The following is a 22700-nucleotide window of genomic DNA, read 5'->3' as shown; positions in this document are numbered from 1 at the left end:
AACACAAGCCAGAAATAATTCAACTATTATAAAGTCAATTAACGCACAACATTACTAAGAATTTAAATATCAAACCCAAATTTAAAGTCGGAGATCGAGTTCGTATTTTCAAATATAAAAGCAAATTCGAAAAAGCTACGTCGGATTTTGAATCAATGAAATATTCATCGTAGATAAAGTAAACAGCACATCACCTCCAACATATGAATTAATCGATCAAGACAAAGAACAAATCATAGGTAGGTTTTATCAAAACGAACTTCAAAAAAACTGAATATCTTTCTCGATAAATACGGAACCGATACAACTACAAACTTTCAACTTATGAAATGGGCAAATGAGTTAAATATATCTCCGTTTTATTATTGTATGAGAGATGAAATAAATAATCTGAAATATAAGAAAGGTAAATTTTATGCGATAACAAGTATATATACTTCCCATCAAAAAGGAGTTCACCATTCTGCTTTGTACAAAGACTCTTCAAATGACTTATATTTTTTTGATTCTTTTGGATTAGAACCCACTGAAGAGATAGTGAAATTAACTAATAAACCAATCAAATGTTCAACATTTCAATTTCAATTACCGGGACAAAAGTTTTGTGGACAGCTTTCACTTTGGGTTTTATATCAGTTGAGTTTAGGAAAGCAATTTGAAGAAATTATAATAAATTTAACTTAATAAAAATGGCGAATAAATTTGGATTAGGTTCTTTACCTTTAGATACTAAAAAACCTAACACAACAGCATGGATAAATAAAGCAAAACCTTATTTTGTGGATCAAATTGGAGACAAACTTCAAGGTGATTTAGATATGAATAATTTTACCATAACTAATTTAAAGTTACCAGGAAATGATTATGATGCTGTTCACAAGAAATATTTAATGGATCAATTAAATTTAATTGAAGTAAATAAAGAACATTTAAAAGAAAGAATAGGCGATGTGAAAAGATACTTCAAACGACAAATAAATAATAAAGATTTTATTGATGATACTAAGTTACAACAAGAAGTAACAAGTTTGAAAAGTTTTATTGAAGAACAATTACTTAATGTAGTAGATAAAACTCAATTACAACCTTTAAGTTCATTAATTTCTAATTTAGATGATAAGATTACAAAACCAAAAATAGATCTTAAACAACTAATAGCCAATATTAATCCAGGTATAAGTGAAGATAAATTAACAACATTAGAAACTAATGATATTAGTGAAATACAAAAACAAATAGTTGGTATTAAACAACAATTACTTAATGTAGTAGATAAAACTCGATTAGAAAATTTAAAATTATTAATATCTAAATTAGACGATAAGATAATAAAACAACAAATAGAACTTAAACAACTAATAGATAATATTAAACCAGGTATAAGTGAAGAAAAATTAACTGAATTAGAAACTAAACTCAATGATAATAGTGAAATAGATGTTATTAAACAACAACTTCTAAATGTAGCAGATAAAACTCAATTACAAAATTTAAAATCATTAATATCTAAATTAGATGATAAGGTAACAAAAAAAAATAGACCTTAACTAACTAATAGATAATATTAATCCAGGTATAAGTGAAGACAAATGGCAACAGGAATCAACTGCTCTAGAAACTAAATTTAAAACTGAATTGAAAAAAGAACTAACAAATATTAAACAACAGATAGAAAATATTGATTATAGTGAGCAGATAACTACTATTAATAATGAAGTTTTAAAACAGGAAAAATATATCCACATCAGAAAACAAACTAAAGGAAAATTAAAAAATCATATTATTTCAATCTTCCGGTTTTCAGTGTGAGAAATACTGAACGTATTCCTACAGGTGAAACAACATATCACTTGGAAGGATATGGATTTATATTAAAAATAAAAGTATTTACATATATAAGTGGAAACGTTAAAAACATATTTGTTGATTCAGGAAACGTTTAAAACATATTTGATGATTCAGGAAACTTTAATTTCCGAGGTAAATCTCTAATTGAAATTCTTTTTCCTGTAAAAGTTAAAATCGATTCAATCTTCTTCTCTCATCCATCTAATTATTTTAACGCTCGTAAGATTTTCGAATTTATCAAAGATGGTGAATATGTTGAAAATAAAGATTTGGAAGTTAATGATGAAAACAGCACGCCTAATCTTATGTATGAAATTAAAACAAATGGAAAATATATAGACACCTTTAGAATGTTAATAATACCAGACAATGATAGAAATACTCTTTCAATAGGTGATTTTGATATGATATTAAAGACGGAAAGCTCACCATCGATGAACATTATTAGAAATCCAACTCCGCAAGAAGTAGAAACAACAAAGATTTTTAGACGTTTTTAAGAACATTAGACTTTGAATATGTAAAGCTATTTTTTTGTTAATACTAGTTTTTTATACTCACCAAGTTCTAATACTAATTTATTTACCTCAATTGATATTCACAAAAGTCAACAAGAAAAAGAATTTATAATATTTTCATCAATAATTGAACGTTATCATAATAAAGAAGTTGGTGGTATATATACTTGTAGTTGTAGAATAGTGATTAATATTGAAAAAAAAATTTGCAGTTTCATCTAAATAAGATTAATGATTCGAAAGAAGAAATATCATTAGTATCTGTATATGCTGCTGTTCATTCACCCGAAGTATTTATAACAGACAAAACAAAAATAATACAAGGTTTAGAGATTAGAGGGGACTCTATTGAAAATCTTAAACAATATCCATCTTTTAAGTTATCAGAATTCACTTAATTTAATGTCTTAAAAATGGAACTCGAAAGTAGACAACAATATATGATAGACAAACAAAACGAGTTAAAAGTAAAACTAGAACAGTATAATAAATGTAAGAAAAGATGGATTAGAATTAATTCTGTTTTTAAAACACTGAGTGTAGTTCTAACAGTAGGAACAACAATTGCAACGGCTGTAACTGGTGGATTAATGGTTCCAATACTTATTCCAACTTTATTAGCAACAGCTACTGCTATTCAAACTTCATCTTGTGGGTTGATTGCTATAGGTTATACATCAATACAGCAATCTTATTATAAAAAGAAAACAGAAATTTTAAATTCATATCTTAATAAATTATTTATATTTTTCGAAAGAAGAAGAGAAGATGAGAACATAACCATTGAAAAATTAGAAATGGAATTCTAGAAAAAATTTGAGATGGAAATATCAGCAATAAAAGTTAAAAAAAAATACTGAAAAATAGATCATTAAAAAAGCATATATAAAAAATATGATTGTATCTATTGAAATTAATGATGATGAAACATTCATAGAAAACGTGTTATTTTCAAATATTATCAAGAATGTTTCTGATAAATTTTTAACATTTAATGGGCAAGTTGAAATAGATGGAGAGATATTTCAAGATGGAAAGCACAAACAATTTATGAAACTTTTTGGTTTTAGTGCCAAAACTTTTCATACTATCTTTAGAAATATGGAAGAAAAATCTGACCCTTCTGATTGGTACTTTACAGGAAGTATCTTTTTACTTAAAAACAATTTTAAAGAAATTAAAAGATCAAAAGTTGGAAGAGGAACTGAACTACTCAAAAAAATAAATGAATATATAGGTGACAATTGTTACATACCAACAGGTGGTAACTGTTTTATCAAATGTGTAAATTATGTCCTAAACAAAGATTTAACAAATGAATTTCAAAATTTCATAAATAGTTCCTCAAAAGCAAATAGAAAAGGAGTGATGACATCTGCTAGAATTAATGAATTCAATAAGAAATGTGATATTACATTTCAAATTTATACTCATAATAATAGAAATTTGCGCCCCACAATTGTACAAGAGGAATTAGATTGGGTTTTATATTTACACAACTCACATTTCTGTCTTATAAGAAAAAATACAAAAAGTTTGGGTATTAAACAAGTTTGGAAAACGAGACGATAACGCAGTAACACAGGTTTCACCTCTGAAACTAAACGTGTTTTCAAGTATAAGTGATGCTGGGTTATTTGCTTTGGATTGTGAAACGTATTCAGAAAGTGAAACGCGTAAAGCAATTCCTTATGCGTGTACGTTAATTAATTTAGAAAAACTAAGAACAAGGTTAGACAGAATAAATAATCTCTTTCCAGATTTAAATCCTACAGATAATGTTCCAGAAAATTTTTATGATAAACTAATGGTTATAGTAGAAATATTTGTTGATACAGATTGTATAGATCAAATGTTGAAATATTTAGGTCAATATGATAGAAAGAGATTAATATTAATTTCTCATAACGGTAGCAATTTTGATAACTGGATCGTGCTTAAAAATATAAAAAAACTAACACAATGCCCTTTAAAAACACCCAGAGGAATTCTATCTTTACCTTTATCTAATCCATACACAGATGGAGGTTTACAGAAAAAATGTAAAAAACAGAAATAATAACAAGTAATAATAATTCTTTACAACATATTAATTTCACATGTTCCTATCAACATGAAACATCTAGTTTGGCGGCATGGGGTAATTCATCTAATCTACCAATGAATTTGAGAAAGATCACTGATATCGATATTGCATAATACACCAAAGATAACTGGGAATCTTTAAGACACGAATGGGAACCTTACGCTAAAAGAGATACGTTATGTCTTGGAAGTTGTTTGATAAAATATAACCAAGACGAAAGAAGTTGTAAACCAAAATATGTCCAATAATCTAACGGCTCCATCTTTATCTCTTAAGGGTTGGTATTATTTGTATCATTACGATAAAGAAATGGTTGAAGAAGAATGGTATGAAACTACTAGAATGGTTGCGAAACATACTGAAAAAGAAAATATAGAAAAAGTTTATTCGCACACTAATCCTTTTATAAGACGATCTATTAAAGGAGGAAGAGTTTCGGCAAATAGAAAAATATTTGAAACGAACCAAATGGATGAAATTTGTAATGTATTAAAGGAATTTATTTAACAAAGTGAAACACCAAGTGAGACTGAAAGTATTTCACAAAGTGAAACTGAAAGTATTTCACAAAGTGATAATTCACAAAGTGAAACACGAAGTGATAATTTAAGAAGAGATAACACAATTAATCCATTCAAAGAATACAGTGCGAGCACAAAAGACAAAACAGAAGTTAATTTAAATCTTAAAGAAATAAAATGTACTAAACTAATGGCATTTGATGCTAATGGTTTGTACGCTTCAGCAATGTCAGATTTAGACAGTGAATATCCAAAAGCAGAAAGTGGAAGACCTTTTCTACCAGAAGAAGAAAATTTTTAAAACTCTTCAATGAACAGAAATTTAGACCTAGAACAGCTATCTTAACAGTGTGGTTTAAATATCCCAAAAACATGTTCTTCCAACCAATACCAGCTAAAGATAATATCACTTTCACAAATAAAGAAGGAAAAAGGGAAACTGGGAGTAAAATCAGGTTTAGAAATGGTTTCTGTTCAGATGTTTTAACATCGGTCGATATTCAAGAAATAGTTAAAGCCGGTGGAGAAATTATTAGAATATTAGATGGTATAGTATACGAAGAAAATTTTAAAACTCCACCATATGGAGATTATATTTTAATTTTAAGAGATCTTAGAAATAAATATGAACGAGAAGGTAATATTGTGGGTAGTAATTGCATGAAATTATTAGGTAATTCATTGTATGGTAAATCTATTCAGAAGGATAGAAACACGAGAAATCATTTGTGGAATGAAGTAACTTTTCAGGCTAACTTCGACTCACATGTTAAAAACTATGAAAAAATAGTCAATATTTCGTTGAGACAGAAATTGAAGAAAAAGAGATAACTGCTGAAGATCACTCAACTATATCTACAGGACTAACACCTAGTCATTTGGGATCATTCGTTTTATCTCACAGTAAAAAAATAATGAATAATTTCATTCATGTAATAAATGGATTTTATAAACCTGAAATATACTATAACGGCACTGATAGTTTATACATTTCATCTAGAAATTGGGATGAATTAAATCGAGCTGGGTTGGTATATAAAAAATGAATATTGTAAAGGCAAGAATGATTATGGTGATGGTGGAATCATATTTGGTTTATATTTAGCGCCAAAAGTCAAATATAATATCATTCTAACCTCTGATGGTGTTTTAAAAGAAAAGAAAACGTTTAAGGGTTATTCTAATAATAAGACAAGTGTAGAAGATTATATTCAGTTGGCTTGTGGACATGATGTGTCGAATGAATTTAATAAAAGATGGGAAAGGAGTTTCACGAATGGAGTAGTTATTCCAAAGGATGATGATAAACAAAAGAAAGTTTTTAGACGTTATTTGAATCTTGTAAAGAGAAAACCACCAAACAGTGAAGGAATTATGTTTCCTTATAATGATAAAGAAGAGTATAGGTTTGATGAAAACTATGAATTTTATGATTTCGATTACCTATATATTCAAGAAGAGAATGAAGTGATTAATTACTCAATAAATTTAGTTCTTTTGTTTTAAATGAAGTTGAATAACAATTTCTTCGTTAGCAAAATCAATAAACCAATTTTTACCATCTTTGATTTCCAGATTTATATTTCTAATCATGAACGAATTAAGTGGTAAATATGTTGTTTGAAATTATTTCTCTATAATTCTATATCCAATCGGTACAGTGAATGTTGGAATACTGTAAATAATCTGACGTTTGTGTTTATTGAAAAATCCACCGTTTATTAAATTACAATGTATATTTATCACATCAATATCATTCTCGATATTAGCTTTATGCGGCGCTAAAGTGGATTGTGTGTATATTTGCTTATCAAATCCTAATAAAGTATTCAAAGAATTTTCTACGTTGAAATCAACTTGACTCTTATTTCTCAATATCAATTTTATTTTGTTCAGATTCAAATTACCTTCGAATTCAAGATTGTTTTTACCATTTGCACTTCCCCCATATTCAGATAGATATTCGTTTATGGCTACGTATTCATAGCTTCCTGGTAGTAAACTTATGGTTTTGAATGTAGCTCCGTTGTCTTTTGATATTTTCCTTTGGTTATTATTTTCGTTGATATTTCTAATGGAATTGTAAACAGAGAAATATTTTAATCCCAATTTATATTCTTCATTGCGATCGAGTTCGTACTCATAATCTAGAGACAATTTAATGTCTGATTTATTTGAGGTGATAACGAATAGTTGCTTTTTATTTGGCATTTTTTTAATGACTATTTTTATTGGATAATTTTATCAATTACATTTTTATAATCATTTTTATCTATAATACCTTTCTCTAGGAATCTTTTCAATATGCAATTTACTTCATTATATTGTCTGTCTGAACGATGACCTTCTTTCATTGCTGCTAATATTATTTCTAATCTTTTAAGTAGTTCCTCGTTGTTGTCGGATAAAAACGTTATACCTTGTCCACTGTTTTCTGTAGCTATCTCCTCTTCCAATTCGTCTATTTGTTGTGTGATTGGATTGTCTATATCTTGTATTATTGAATTTTCTTCAGCATATTCAACATCTTGATTAATATCACTTCGTGTTTCACTTTGTGAAATAGCTTTTATATATAGATCAACTTCTTTTAATCATCTTATCATATGTAGAAATTCTGAGTATTCTACTAAATCCTTATAATCGGCAATATCAACATCTCCCCCATTAATTAAATCTATTAATCCTTCTGTTAATGTAAATATAAAGTGTTTTGTATCGATTTTGAATATTGGTGAATTTCCACTAAATCTTATTCTAAATCCATTAAACAATAACCTCTCTTCATCAACGATTGGTGAAATGCTCTTTGGTAAATCTGGCTTTGGATTTGAAAAATAACGTTTTATATCATCTAAGGTCCTAATTATAATAACATCATATTCAATCGGTTCTGGGTGATGAGGTTCTATATGAAGTGTGGGTTCTTTAGGAGACTCGAGTCTCTTTTTAATATCTTCTTGACTTTTTAATATTGGTTGAAATAGAGTTTGTAGATTTTCTGTTAATCCACGTTGTTGTAATTTCAATGTTTTCAACTTGGGTCTTTATTTTATTCTTAGCTTTGAAATATTGTCTATTTCTTTTTATAATATTATTCCAATCGCTACTCATTTTTAAAAAAATAAAATTAACATATGTCTGTCATAACTCTTTCACCTGCAGGTTTTCTAGTATTAACGAATATATATCCATGATCATCTGGGTTTCTCAATTGTGCTTTACAATCCTTTTTAAATGTATCTCTATCCATTCCGTGATTAATTGACTGAATAATTCGTTCAATTCGAATAATAAAAAACAATTTGCATTTTTTCTAATGAACATTGCATCCATTCCGTAGAAAGATTGGGATTGGTAAATACAGTGACAGTTGTGATGTCTTCCCTTCGTGAAGAATTATTGTTGAACAGCTTGATTTCTTTGTGCTACACAGTCGTCAAACACTATTAAGTTCTTTCGCTCACTGTCAATTTTAGACAAATCTATATCATGAACATTTTTCGTAAGAAAAACTTTTATATCCGTTGGATTGAAAGATGGATTCTTTTCTTTTATATATATCTAAGATATCTTTTATTTCTATCTCATCGTTGTCTTCATAATATTTAAATATGTCCTTAACGTCTTTCTTTGGTATATATTCTAAAGCTTTGAGGAATTGATAATACGATTGCTCTGGTGTTGGTGTGTAGATATATAATGGATCGAAATCTAAAAGTTTTGGTGTTGTCAACATGTTAAAGGTCAAATTAGTTTTCCCAGAACCGGAACTACCGCATATACAAATAAGCATTGGGTTACTAGGAAATATTTCTGAATGATTAAATTTCTGTCCCATTTTTATTCTATATTTTTGTTCCAAAAATCACTCCTTCTCCTTTATACTTTGAAAGAAAGATTCCCTCTCCAGAACGTTTGTTTTTAAAAAATATAGCATTACCCTTATATTTGACCTTCGTTTCTCCTGTGTCAATTTTATCTATTAGATTACTTAATCCCTCTTTAACAGTTTTCTTGGTTTCTTCACGAAATCGATTTCCAAATTCTTTAACTGTCCCTACTATATCTGCTACTCCTGAACCTTGTGCTATCTTTTCCATTTCCATATTATGTCTACGTTATTCACTTTTTTCAGCATCAGCTGCTTTTTTGGCGTTGGCTGCTTTGACTGCGGCAGATATCCCACCAGTTGCTGCACCAGCCGCGGACAGACCAGCAAATATCAAAGGTAGGAAAGGTAAAAATCCACCTTCCCTTGCACTCTTGTCATCTCTTTCCAAATCTATATCATCACGGACTTCACAATGTTTATATTTATCAATGATTTTTTTTAGATATTTTAATCCTTTTACCATATAATGTTATTGTAGTTGGTGATTCCGTATCGATAGCTTCTATTATTCTTTTTACTAAAGTTTCTGGTTTCATTTTTAAGAGGGTAATTTAAATGATTATTCTATACGAATCATCCGTCTGTCGGATATTTTAATTTAATGTTTTGCTTCTTCCAATAATAAACAATACCCGGTTACACCTTGTGTTTTTTCAATATGAATATTTATGTTTACTCCTGTTTTGAAAAGATCTTCTTGATGAGCTGATAGATCAAAACAGAAGATTGGATGATTAAGTGCAAAATCTACATATTCAAACTGAGGTGAATTTCCAAATAATTCACACATATTTTTATAGTTTCTATACAATTCATTATAATCCTTCGTGGATGGATTAATTGTTAAAGGTTGGTTGGGATAATTATCGTTGTTTAATCTTACTTGAACTTTACGGATTATAGGATCTTGAATTTGGTGCATTGCTACTCTAAAGATATTATTGTTATTCGTTCTTGAAACCAACCATTAAATATCTTGCTGGTTTAATAGTGTCAATATCTTTAGTTAATGAGTTGAATATTCTCGTTTCTACTTCAATTGATGGTGTTTTTACGGGTATGTAAAGTTGGAGATTCGTTATTTCTAATTTTGCATCTGAAGCATTCTCTCCAAAGAATATCTTATCATCATTGATTTCTCTTTGTAGATGAATTTTATATGGTAACCCTATGGAAACCTTTCTGTGTTCCAACAGACCGAATAAAGGATATAATTTCCAATTTACGTAATTACCCCACCTATTATTCTCAACAACATTATTGTACTGAACTACTCGTTTCTCGAATCCATGATTAGCTGCTCGTGCTACTCTTTCTATTGTGTTTCGAGCAACAACTCTCACTCTAGCTAAATCAGCATCATTTGCAAGATTTCCTACCGGTTATTTTAAAACACTTCCATCACCGACATCGACCGAATCGTAATTTTTGGTATATAGAACTGTTTTCAACATTGTGTCAAATTCCCCAGGGTGTTTGATGGTTTCTATGGGATTTGAACCAACTTCCAAAACCATTTCAGTAAATAAAGATGGAAAGAAATTGTTTTCTAACGTTGTATTGGTTTGTGGTACACGATTCTGATTGCCGTCTTTGATTTTGAAATCGCATCTGAAATAAGCATCGGAAAGAAGCAACCAATTCGATAATGAATTAATCTCGAAAGTGACCCTACCCCATCATTTAGTTGAGACCTAGAGCCAATGGTTGGTGATATGATAATGTAATCCTCTTTTTTCTTATTAAACGAATAACGAATTGGATCATATAATTGAAAGATCGGATCTAATCTGTAATTTTTTTCTGCCATTTTTAAAAATAGGTTTTAGCCTATTATTTGAAACCAATTTACCCCCATGGAAATGCAGGAAGAATAACAAAAAAACCAAAGTAAGTTTTAATAAATACAAGGAAATTTAAAACAAACAATTACATTGATATACACTTCTACTAGATATACTTCAGAGTTTTCACCCCTCTTACACTATTACCAGTCATAGTTCAAGGGTCAAGTGTCACGACCGCTCCTAGTAGAATCGGTAGATATTCTTCAGAGTTATCTCCCCTCTTACACTATTACCAGTCATAGTTCAAGGGTCAAGTGTCACGACCGCTCCTAGTAGAATCGGTAGATATAAGTCACATATTTTATGCTTTTCCAAAACGCTTGTTCTTCAGCACTTGTTCTATTTTCGAAATCTGTATCAACAATTTTGAATCCTCGGAGTTTGGTAGTATCCCCCACTGCCTGCGATGATTTAAATATTCTTCGTGATATGAAATGTTGACATCTATTAAACTTGTATCTGGAATATAACAAAATTGATATTTTGAATAACATATCATCTTAATTCCACCCTCTCGTCTTATGATTAAATCAAACAAAGAACATACCTTGATTTTGTATGATTAAATTCCTAATCTTCCAGCGTAACAAAATTGAGACAGTGTTAATAATTGAGAGTTTAGTCTGTCTATGCTGACGTGGCATGGGCGGAATGTTATATGTTGATATAACCATCTGTTACTTAGTGACGTATATCCAATCAATAATAGTCTATACGACTGATTGTTAGCGGGCGTTGAAGGTAATTATTTAATCAATAATAAATCAATAAAACTAACCGTGTATAAACTGGTTGGTATTTTACTTTGAAGTAAACAAACAACAGTGTTACCTCCCATTAATCAGTTAAGTTTCTAAATTCTTTATGTATTTCATCTGCTATTCCCATACCCATTTTCATCTTTGCTTTCAAGAGTTTAATGATTAATGCTCTTTGAATTCTCTCTTTAAAAGTTGGATTTGGAATATTTTCAAGTTCAATTACCATTTGTTTGTCTGCTTCGTGTCTGGATGTTATGTCTTAATTTCTGTAGACGTGTTTAAGTGCAACGGCGTCAACTCTATTACCTGGTTCTTCACCTTGTTTGGGTTTATCGTATTGGTCTAATCGCAGATCTAACCTTGTACCTGGACCAGTGTAATTGTGACCCGGAAGATGTTTTTCTCCGGAGTATTTTGCCCATGGAAATCCGGGAAGAGAACCTAATGATTTTTGAATGTCGGAACCGAAATAAGTTTTAGGAGTTTGAGCAATTATCATTGACATTTTTATCCAATAATCTTAAAACCATTTCCTTTTTTTTTGTTTTCTAATCTTTTATTTCGCATTTCTCTTATATGTTGTAATTCTTTCAACTCGTTAGATCTTTTCACTGTTTCGCTTTTATTTACTCCTGCTTTTGCTACAGATCCAAGAGCTTGCGTTTCTGATGAAATGAGGGATTTGTTGTTTGAGACTATTTGTTGGCTACTTTTGGGATGAGAGATGATAGAGCTGAGAAGAATCCGTCTCCTTCGAATTTGTGTTGTTCGTGTTTTAAAATTAAACTCATTCTGTTTTTGAATGAGTTAATTTAAAGATATTATTGGGCTGGGGCGCTTGGGGGTTGGTAAACTTGTACCCCTATAGACTCCGGATTTATTAACTGTGTGCCTGTTGGGGTTTTATGTTTGGTGGGCTTGCGGGGGCTGCGGGCAAAAGAGTAGTAATAGAACATATAGATAGGGGGCACTTTGGTATAATTTATAAAAAAAATCGCTAAATTATACCAAAGTGCCCCCTATCTATATGTTCTATTACTACTAATATTATAGTGAAGTTAGATTGGGGAAAACGTGGAACTCCAGGAAATATGCTCAACCGCGTTCATATATGATTAGGACAAAATACGGATTATTCCGAAGAAATCGTAGACATTTATTTCTTGCTAATAAAGTTCGATTTGCTGCTAATGCGTTCGATGAAGATTTTGATCCAATTGACATAGATATTCGTGTTAACAATCATCAGGATGTGAATCCACCAGATCGTGTAGAACAACCTGTCTTGCGTCGCTCAAGTCGTACAATTGTTAAACCTGAGCGATATCGTGATTAAATAGCAGTACATCGAAATTTATGTTGTGTATTAAAAGTTATTAAGTAAATAACAGAATAATTGTGTTAATTGAAAAGATTATTATTAGTGTATGCATTTCAGATCAAACTAGTGATACATAGTTTTAAAATAGTTTTAATAATTTTAAATTAGAAGGAGGGAGATGTTGAGAATATGAACACTAGTTTGATAAAGACCTTAGCTATAAATAGAATATTGATATAGGCTATAGATTGCATGCATGGTCAGTATTAGTATTATAAAGTTTGCAGTCATCCTTGCTAGTCATGTAACATGTGCTTCATGTCTTATATAAATCTTATTAATGCAATAGCTGTTTTCATTCCATCCTGATGAGCGAATGCCAGTCGGCCTCTGGTGATTCGACAGTTACTACTATATAAAGTCAAGTAACCTAATTTCGCGTATTTCCGGAAATGTTAAATAATTTACATGTGCGATTTCGCGTGACCTCTGCATTTGCATGTTTTGATAAACATGGGTTATTTCTACAATGTCAACCTGCTGTCAAATTTAATATCTTTTTCTAACGCATACAGAAAGGCGGAATTCAGTTATTACAAAAAAGGCCTATCACAATTTTTGATTGGTCAAATTTCCTTATAATCCAAGCTGTTATCGGTATTCCTAGTGTCGCCTGCTAGAATATATTCCTGTGAACAAAATCACGAGACAAACTACCGGATTCCATGTCAGCAGAAAACATCATGCGGGCCATATTCATAAACTAAGATTCCATATACGCGTCATGCGGATCCGTCATGCGTCATTCGATAAAAATCGAAATGGTTGGTTTAAGAGGGTATGATTCCATATATGCGGAAACGGTATCCGTCAAATGGTCTCCGTCATGAGTCAAAAAAAAAAAAAAAAAAATCGCCTGGTATAGCGATTTTTGACACATCCGGACGCCTTTCCGCGCGGAGATCTCCCAAATGTGACGTATTTTGTGGGGATTCCCTGTCTTTTTTTATGCATCAAAGCATCCATCTGTCTAGAAAGTCCGCGCGTCAAAAGAAAACTAACGCATACGTTTAAAGGCAAGCACAAACGAGAGCTCCCAGCTGAGCAAAATTTCATTCGTGTCTCCCAGCTAAGCTCGCAGCTTTCGTCGGTTTCCCCCGCACGCGCTAAGCTTAGAGCTTTCGTAAAAGGGGTGTCGAGTCTACAAATAACTAGATCACGTGACATTCTCACGTGACTTAAAAAAATGTCGGACGTCGACAACCCTTCAGAATATGAAGAAATTCTACTTTTCCTTTGTTGTTGCGTCGTCGCCGAATAATTGGGGGATCCGTACGTTGTACAGGCACGGATATTCCAGCCATATGTCCACCAACTTGTCTTCGATAATTGCTTCAGATACAAGCTAAGAGCTGTCGAGTGCGCACACGGTAAGGTATTGTTCATTCGAGGAAAAAATTATCAAACACAGCAGATAATTTCCTTAACGCTTCGAATGAAAAAAACCTTACGTAAACTCCGCGCACACGAGAGCTACGAGCTGAGCTGAGAGGCACGAATGAAATTTTGCTCAGCTGGGAGCTCTCGTGTGCGCTAGCCTTAACGCACATGTGAAATCATATTTGACGCATGACGGCTCCGCAAGGGCCATTTATGTCCGCATGACGCGTATAGTATATACGCGTCATGCGGATAACTAAGATACCATATACGCGTCATGCGGATCCGTCATGCGTCATCCGCCATGCGTTAAAAATCGAAATGGTTGGTTTAAGAGGGTATGATTCCATAAATGCGGAAGCAGTATCCGTCAAATGGTCTCCGTCATTCGTCAAAAAAAAAATCGCCGGGTGTAGCGATTTTTGACGCATTCGGACGCCTTTCCGCGCGGAGATCTCCCAAATGTGACGTATTTTTTGATAAATTTATACACGTGCGTCAAAAGAAAGATAACGCATACGTTTAACGCACATATGGAATCATATTTGACGCATGACGGATCCGCAAGGGCCATTTATGTCCGCATGACGCGTAGGCCCTATATGGAATCTTATCTTTGTGTTGTTTCAATGAATTTTAGCAATAAATTACTCTTACGTTTTATTTTGTTTGTTACATCATTGTTCATTGAACGAATTGTTATAAGTTATAATGAATTGATATTAAAGATAAATACTAAGAAAATATATATATACTATGGAAGCCGGCTGTGGCCATATTACCCTCGCCTTTTTCCTCGCCTTTTTTTACCCTCGCTTTCTCGCCTTTTTCCTCGTTCTCTCGCCTTTTTCATCGCCCTTTTTCATTCCTTTATCAGTGCACATTTTTTTTTCAAATTGTTAATTTAGTTGAATTAATGAAAAATTAAAAAAAAAACATACGAAATTAATTTTGAAAGAATGTTAATCAGAAGTAACGCATATTCCTTCAAAATAGTTTTGCTATTGTTCCATGTATACGGTATTTTGCATTTTGTATTTAAAATCTGTACTCATGTCGGTCGGTCCGTTCACATTATTGGTAATCGAATGAGAATCTAGCATTGAGTCGATTTTTTTTTATTAAAGAATAAAAATTGTATATATATGTGTACGAAATGGGATTGGCAACAAACAAATGCGTCTCCTTTTCTATTTTGTAATGTAACTATGGTCCCTGGATTCGATTTATCAATGAAATAAGTATTCATTTATAATGAAATGATGAATATCCCTATCAACTGACGTCTTACGCCATGTTAAACAAGATCTGGAATTTAGTTTTCAACCAATTATAAATCTTAGGGAGTATAGGTTGTAATTTGGTACTAATGACATATTTACGAAAGCACGGGCACAGGTCTTATATCTTAGTGTGTAATTTGAAAGGAAAGAGTATTTATAGTGTTATCGAATATCTTCACTATTCTTCTATTAAAATGATATGAAATTCACTCAACTTTGGCTTTCCGCTTTTTTGTAGGTAAAACAATTTTTTTTTGCTCAAATTTGTGACAAAAAGATATACAAAAATCTAGAAAAATGTGTCCCTGAATAATGATATAATATGAAAGTTTTAACTTAATCCAGCCGTAAAACGCCAAAACTATTCTATAAGCTTATGACGTACACTGTAAATATTATATCGGTGTTTTTACTTGAAAATCCTGGCAGAAAGTTGCCACGACTGCATGTAAAATAACATGAATAAAGTATTTTTACAAGACACTGGTAATTGAAATTAACATGCAATTTGTTAAATCACAGCATAATGTTTTTTGTATGTAAATTTCCATTACTGAGATATCTGGTTTTTCAACAAGTTATTGTGTGACATCAGATCACACGATTAGACAGTATTTTTACTTGAAAATCCTGGCAGAAAGTTGCCACGACTGCATGTATAATAACATGACTAAAGTATTTTTACAAGACACTTGTAATGGAAATTAACATGCAATTTGTTTAATCATAGCATAATGTTAACTGACACTTTTTTGTATGTAAATTTCCATTATTGAGATATCTGGTTTTTCTACAAGTTATTGTGTGACATCAGATCACACGATTAGACAGTATTTTTACTTGAAAATCCTGGCAGAAAGTTGCCACGACTGCATGTATAATAACATGACTAAAGTATTTTTACAAGACACTTGTAATGGAAATTAATATGCAATTTGTTAAATCACAGCATAATGTTAACTAACACTTTTGTATGTAAATTTCCATTATTGAGATATCTGGTTTTTCTACAAGTTATTGTGTGACATCACATCACACGATTAGACAGTATTTTTACTTGAAAATCCTGGCAGAAAGTTGCCACGACTGCATGTATAATAACATGACTAAAGTATTTTTACAAGACACTGGTAATGGAAATTAACATGCAATTTGTTAAATCACAGCATAATGTTAACTAACACTTTTGTATGTAAATTTCCATTACTGGGATATCTGGTTTTTCTACAAGTTATAGTGTGACATCAGATCGCACGATTAGACAGTATTTTTACTTGAAAATCCTGGCAGAAAGTTGCCACGACTGCATGTATAATAACATGACTAAAGTATTTTTACAAGACACCTGTAATGGAAATTAACATACAATTTGTTAAATCACAGCATAATGTTAACTAACACTTTTGTATGTAAATTCCCATTACTGAGATATCTGGTTTTTCTACAAGTTATTGTGTGACATCAGATCACACGATTAGATAATATTTTTACAAGACACTGGTAATGGAAATTAACATGCAATAGCATTTTTGAATAGATGCTTTCAAGAGAGAGTTCACAATATATGTAGTCAATATTAACTTCATGAACAGGATAGTCTTCTTAAAATTAAACCAATCTTTCGTTTTGTACAAAAATACAGAACGCAAGTTTGATTTCATTTTAACAAAATTGAATCAAGATATAAAATCCTAAAAGTCTTGCCGGACGTGCCTTTTTTTATAATTGCAGATGAGTAAAACAATAATATTGAATACAAATCTTTTTATTCCATGGAAAACATATTTATACTATACACCAATAGCAAATTGTGATCTAATAATTACATCGACACAACACATACATAGCTTCAATTCCACATATCAATTGGAAAACTTTTCAAAGCAATTAAGTTTTTGTACAAATTTAAGGGACAGATATCTATTAACTCTCTGACATCTACAGTAATAATTTCCCCCTTTTGGAAATCTATATCATATAAGCCATTGTCAGATCTTGTTGCAATTATGTGTTTGCATACTAATTTAAGAATAGAATTGTCAAGTACAAGAATAAATTGAACTTGACCAAAACCTATACATCTAAGAGAGTTATCAATAATGACACAAATACCACTTTTGATGGTATGTCCATGCACTGCAACTGACTTTGCATAAGTTACAGTAGAAGTTCTTTCAACATTCATTTTAATCATTTCAAACATTTCTGACCCAAAAGACTTTTCTGTTAATACTTCAGAATATTCAACATTGAATTCTGCTGATTGAATTAAATTACCCACAGAATAATAAGATTGCAAAAGCTGATGTTTTTCAGATAAAGTTTTTGTTACACTTTGAAGTTCTTGGTACTCCGAATACAGCGTTTGAAATAGCTATGCTTGGATTCAAATCTAATAGTCCACACTCTTAGCATGGGCCCAAATTGGGTAATTAAGTAAGGGTAATGGTGTAAATAATGGTGCTTAGGTCTCAACTTTACTGAAGGAAATAAAGTCTGCCTCAACATAATATAATCATCAATATGCTGCTGAACAATACATATTTGGTTTGCGGACAATTTGCAAGCACACAAATATTCTGTAACAAGCCTCCTACAGTAATGCTGACCATTTGAAAAGTTTGTACAAAACCCCCCAATGAAATGGCTACCAAGATTATCACCCAAAACACATACTACATTAGCTTTAATAAATTTTCTATCAAATGTTATTCCAGTAGAAAGTTCCTTAATATCATTAATAAGCCTGGCTAAGACTACATTTCCATTGTCAAAATATAGAAAATTCTTTCCAGTACACAGTAGTATTAGTAGTTGTAGAGGATCAATCTTAGACCTATTGTAGGGATAAATATCAAGCAAGGAAAAATAAAAGTCAATTAATTTAAAGGTTTTTTTTAGCTGAACCAAGTGGGTTGACAATCTCAAATGCATCTTGATACAAAATCAATTTTAATGCATCTTTGTTCTCTGAAAAGTACCTATTTCTTTTAAAACTATCTCCATCTGTTATGTCAGTATAGACATCTTTGTCAGAAGGTTTATTTAACTGATTTAGAACACTTTCGTCTTCAAGCAAGGCTCTTAGTGTTTTCTTTAAAGGAACATAATGATAAATACATCTCCTATTATTTTCATTTAGTCCTAAATAAAGTTCAATGGGCTCTACGTACCTAAAATTTTCTTTATAAAATTTCTTTCTCTTGAAATTTGTATTAAAGTTGGCACGATCACTATTTATTTCGGTTTTAAAAATATCTGAGTTTCTAATTTACTTTAATTCTAGAATATTTTCAGAATTGTTGAATCTAAGCTCTTCGCTTATTTTTTTAAACATCATATCCATTGATAAAGTATGTAAATCACAAACATCTGACATGAACGAATTGATTGTACTTACTGGCACAAAGTGAACAGCTTCAAGCTTCATATAATATAGAGCCAGAGAATCGATAAAAATAGACGAGTTCTGATCTTCACTAACAAATTCACTAATATTTTCTTCAGTTTGGAATATTGATACACTAGATTCCATTTCAACTGAATTTGATATGCAACAAACAACTTTATTTTGTCTAAATAAATCTTTAAAATTATTTGTTGATTTATGTTTTCTTGATATATAAGAAGTGTAAGAAGAATGTTTTGTAAAAACACCTTCACAGTCCAACAAAGGACATTGCATCGATTGATGAGAACTAAAGTGCTTTTTACTATGTGAAATTAACTCTTTAAGACTATCTACTTTCATTCTACATGCATCAAAGCAGCAAACAAAACCATCGTTTAGTAACTGGTCTCTTAAATATTGAGCATTTTTGTGTGATGCATGTCCATGGTCCCTAGTAATATGACATTTTAAGGAAGAAAATCTAACAAATTCTCTAGGACAAAATTCTAAACAACAAGGAAATACAATATTTTTAACATTAGCATGCCATTTGTAGTGGCTTAAATATTCCTGAACACTATGTAGTATTTGTGAACAAAACTGGCATTTATAATTAGCCACTTTGTAATAAATGCTTCAAAATCAAGTTAAGGCACAGAAAAAAGCAAAAAAAATGGCGTTAGTGCTCAAACAAGTGGATAATAAAGAATTCAAATGGCGATTCAACGACAAAAGATATATATTTACTATTTTGTGTTTATTGGTATACAAATTCTCATACGAAAAGAGAGAAACGTTTAAATTTGGCGTTTATTTCATCATTCTGTGTGTGGATTATTTGATAATGGAGTTATGGCTGAAATAGGATTCATAAAAACTAAAATCAGAAGTGCACAGTACCAACAAGACCGGTTTGATTTTTATGGTTGTATTGGCACAAATGTTTCATTATATTAGACTTGAGGCGTACAAAACCAACCGAGTGAAAGACTTGAATTTTATTCGTTATGAAATAATTGATTTTGTTGATGTTAAAAATGTGCAGTATAAATCAATTAAAAAGATGAGTTCAATTCAGTTGGTAATCAATGAGTAGTTTTTTGGTGTTGTTCCCCTTAATCATAGTCCAATAATTATGCCATTTTGGATCACTTATTGATACTATGGGCACTTTGCCAGTACTAATAAGTTAAATATTGGAACTCGAAGAACAAAGGATTACGTCACAACTGTATTTTAAATGGCCTTATTTCATTCCATGTGAAGGAGGAATATCAATTCCAATAAATAGATTTATAACTGTGTACACACCTTTGAATAAATTCCAATGTCTGAGAAGCTTTTGGATGGTATTCCAAATTAAATATGTAATATTGTAACGTCGTTGATAGGCACCCCATTTGTGAATTTGGCACTCCTTTTAAGACGGAAGTCACGTGAGCAAGCTCAGTCTTTCACTTGCCGCCGTCCTGAATAAAGGTTGCTATTATCAACATTTGTATTTCTCTTCCTGCAGGTATTTTTAATGTGTCATTTTATTATTTTCATTGCATTATATAATTTCGAACATTGTCTAACGTTGTATATATATATCATTTTATTGTGTCGTTAAGATATTTTATGTTTTTGACAATTTAGTTATTTTTCACCGAAAATGTGGTCGAGTCAGCATAAATGCCACGCTTGCTCATCAATTTGTCAAAGTGCTTATTTTTGGACATCATTATCATTCATTGATTTATATTGTTTTAATGAGTAGGAAACTTCATAAGTATTTATTTGCTATCAGCACAGTCATAGAATTAAGATTATATGCATAGTTAAAATTTAAGCGGTAGTCGAAAAGTTGCAAATGTAGATGACGTCACTTTTGACCTTCAACCTCTACGTCACCGGAAGTTCAACTATCACATGACTTTGTTTACTTTAGAAATTCGTCTGCATAAATGTATAAGCCCATAAGTTGAGGCTTTTGCTTATGATTTGTTTTATTATTATTTTATTTTATTGTTCACTCTGTCATACCTCTTGACATAGACATTGTTGTAATTGTTGTTACTGTAAGATTGAGCAAGCTCAGTCTTTCACTTGCCGCCGTCCTGAATAAAGGTTGCTATTATCAACATTTGTATTTCTGATTTTCTCTTCCTGCAGGTTGCCTGAGCCAACAACCTGTGGTAAACACCGTTACAATTTGGGGGCTTGTCCGGGATAGGATAGAATACAGTTAGATAGATAGACCTAGATAGACTCCTTTCCCACAATCCAACAGTTACTGAAATCAGAGGTCATCTTTTCCTGTCAAATATGGAGACACTTTTAAGAATAATTGAAGTTCACAAGTTGAAATCACCACCAGAGGGCTGCAGCCTCTATGAAGTTATTGATATGGTGGATAGATATAGAAAACCAGAAATCAGAAGAGTTCGAATCAATAATGACTTCCTTAAGAGAGATATTAATCCCAGTTCAGCCTGTGAAAGAGGAAAGTATACCAGTAAATATTTCTAAACCCATAGACTTAACCTCAGATAAGATATCACGAGAAATTTATAGAAAAGAATTTAAAATTACTGGCACTATTGACTTTAAATCTGGCATTTCATTCACAAACTTAACTAGGCAGATTGACTTGGGCAAACGAAAACTTTTTAGCGATATAGAGATTATTGATGGGGTAATAAGGGCTATTCCTGTAAATGCTGGTTTGCGGAGTTATTTAGAGGGGTTGTCTGAATTGTCAATTGAATCACTTAGAGGAATTTTGAGGTCACATTATAGAGAAAGATCTGCTACAGAATTGTATACAGAATTAGGAAACATTGTCCAAATTAGCAAGGAGGACCCATCAGAGTTTTTGTTAAGGGCTTTAGATTTAAAAAATCGAATTAATGCATGTTCTTTGGAAAAGGATGAACTTAAATATGACCAGAGATTAGTAAATCAGTTGTTTGTACGGTCTGTTGAAACTGGGTTTATGGATCAATCTATTTCCGTCAAGAGTTCCGTCAGCATATTTTATCAGATGATTTCCAGGATGAGGTGTTAATTGAGAAGTTAAATGAGATAGTAATTCGTGACACAGAACGGAAAGGGAAAGTTGGAAAGAAAAGGTCAGAGATGGTAGCTACTGTAGAGATTAAGGAAGAAAGAAAGTCTAAAGATAAAGGTAATGCAGTACTGGTTAATGAAATAAAATCATTACAAGAACAATTTACTGAGTTGAAAGAACTGGTTAAACAACAATCTCAGACCCAACCAACATTTCAACCAATTACTCAAACCAGACCTAGACAGTATAAAAGAAGTTGTTTCCAATGTTATAAAGATGGCAGCCAAGATTGTAGACACTGTTGGCGATGTGGTTCAGTTTCTCATTTTCGTTTCAACTGTAGAGCGAATTTATCGGGAAACGATCAAGGGTCGCATCCAGGGGGCAGAATGTGATTCCTGAAAAGAAATGTCCCAACCCAACGAATAATTATAAGGATGGATTTTGTTCATTAAAGGGACAGGTATATTCCATGTCAGCTATGTCTAGAGAAAAACTTTGTAGAATAGTTGGTGAACAGTGTTTAATTCAGTGATTTAATTAAATTCATTAGATTCTGTAGTACTTTGGGATACTGGTTCCCAGGTCTCATTAGTAAATTCAGGGTGGTTGTCAAATAATTTTCCTGGAATAGAAATTAGGTCGATTGATACTTTGTTAAATGGTCAAAACTTGTATTCAGCTAGTGGGACAGTCATTCCATTTGAAGGATATGTTGTTTTGAAACTCGAGTTGGA

General features: G+C 31.5%; 6 protein-coding genes across 6 annotated transcripts; 4 read left to right on the top strand and 2 right to left on the bottom strand.

Moving 5' to 3' along the window:
- Positions 1-689: 689 nt before the first annotated feature.
- Positions 690-1992, top strand: LOTGIDRAFT_155668 (hypothetical protein; the record flags this gene model as incomplete). The annotated part of the gene is made up of 2 exons (XM_009068211.1): positions 690-1523; positions 1933-1992. The coding sequence occupies 2 exons, from the start codon at positions 690-692 to the stop codon at positions 1990-1992; spliced, it is 894 nt and encodes a 297-aa protein (XP_009066459.1).
- Positions 1993-2779: 787 nt separating this feature from the next.
- On the top strand, positions 2780-3175 carry LOTGIDRAFT_155667 (hypothetical protein; the record flags this gene model as incomplete). Its single annotated transcript, XM_009068210.1, has 1 exon — positions 2780-3175. The coding sequence occupies one exon, from the start codon at positions 2780-2782 to the stop codon at positions 3173-3175; it is 396 nt and encodes a 131-aa protein (XP_009066458.1).
- A 2170-nt stretch (positions 3176-5345) lies between these two features.
- Positions 5346-6479, top strand: LOTGIDRAFT_155666 (hypothetical protein; the record flags this gene model as incomplete). The annotated part of the gene is made up of 2 exons (XM_009068209.1): positions 5346-5610; positions 6031-6479. The coding sequence occupies 2 exons, from the start codon at positions 5346-5348 to the stop codon at positions 6477-6479; spliced, it is 714 nt and encodes a 237-aa protein (XP_009066457.1).
- A 722-nt stretch (positions 6480-7201) lies between these two features.
- LOTGIDRAFT_155665 (hypothetical protein) lies at positions 7202-8226 on the bottom strand (the record flags this gene model as incomplete). Its single annotated transcript, XM_009068208.1, has 2 exons — positions 7202-7539; positions 8133-8226. 2 exons carry the CDS (start codon positions 8224-8226, stop codon positions 7202-7204), a joined length of 432 nt encoding a protein of 143 aa, XP_009066456.1.
- Positions 8227-9812: 1586 nt separating this feature from the next.
- Positions 9813-11981, bottom strand: LOTGIDRAFT_155664 (hypothetical protein; the record flags this gene model as incomplete). The annotated part of the gene is made up of 2 exons (XM_009068207.1): positions 9813-10243; positions 11783-11981. The coding sequence occupies 2 exons, from the start codon at positions 11979-11981 to the stop codon at positions 9813-9815; spliced, it is 630 nt and encodes a 209-aa protein (XP_009066455.1).
- Positions 11982-21218: 9237 nt separating this feature from the next.
- On the top strand, positions 21219-22358 carry LOTGIDRAFT_155663 (hypothetical protein; the record flags this gene model as incomplete). Its single annotated transcript, XM_009068206.1, has 2 exons — positions 21219-21408; positions 21913-22358. 2 exons carry the CDS (start codon positions 21219-21221, stop codon positions 22356-22358), a joined length of 636 nt encoding a protein of 211 aa, XP_009066454.1.
- Positions 22359-22700: the final 342 nt, after the last annotated feature.

Source organism: Lottia gigantea (genome assembly GCF_000327385.1).
Source record: "Lottia gigantea unplaced genomic scaffold LOTGIsca_9, whole genome shotgun sequence".
Lineage (NCBI taxonomy): Eukaryota > Metazoa > Mollusca > Gastropoda > Lottiidae > Lottia > Lottia gigantea.
The sequence above is the reverse complement of the archived record's forward strand: the minus strand, read 5'-3'. Positions and strand labels throughout refer to the sequence as shown.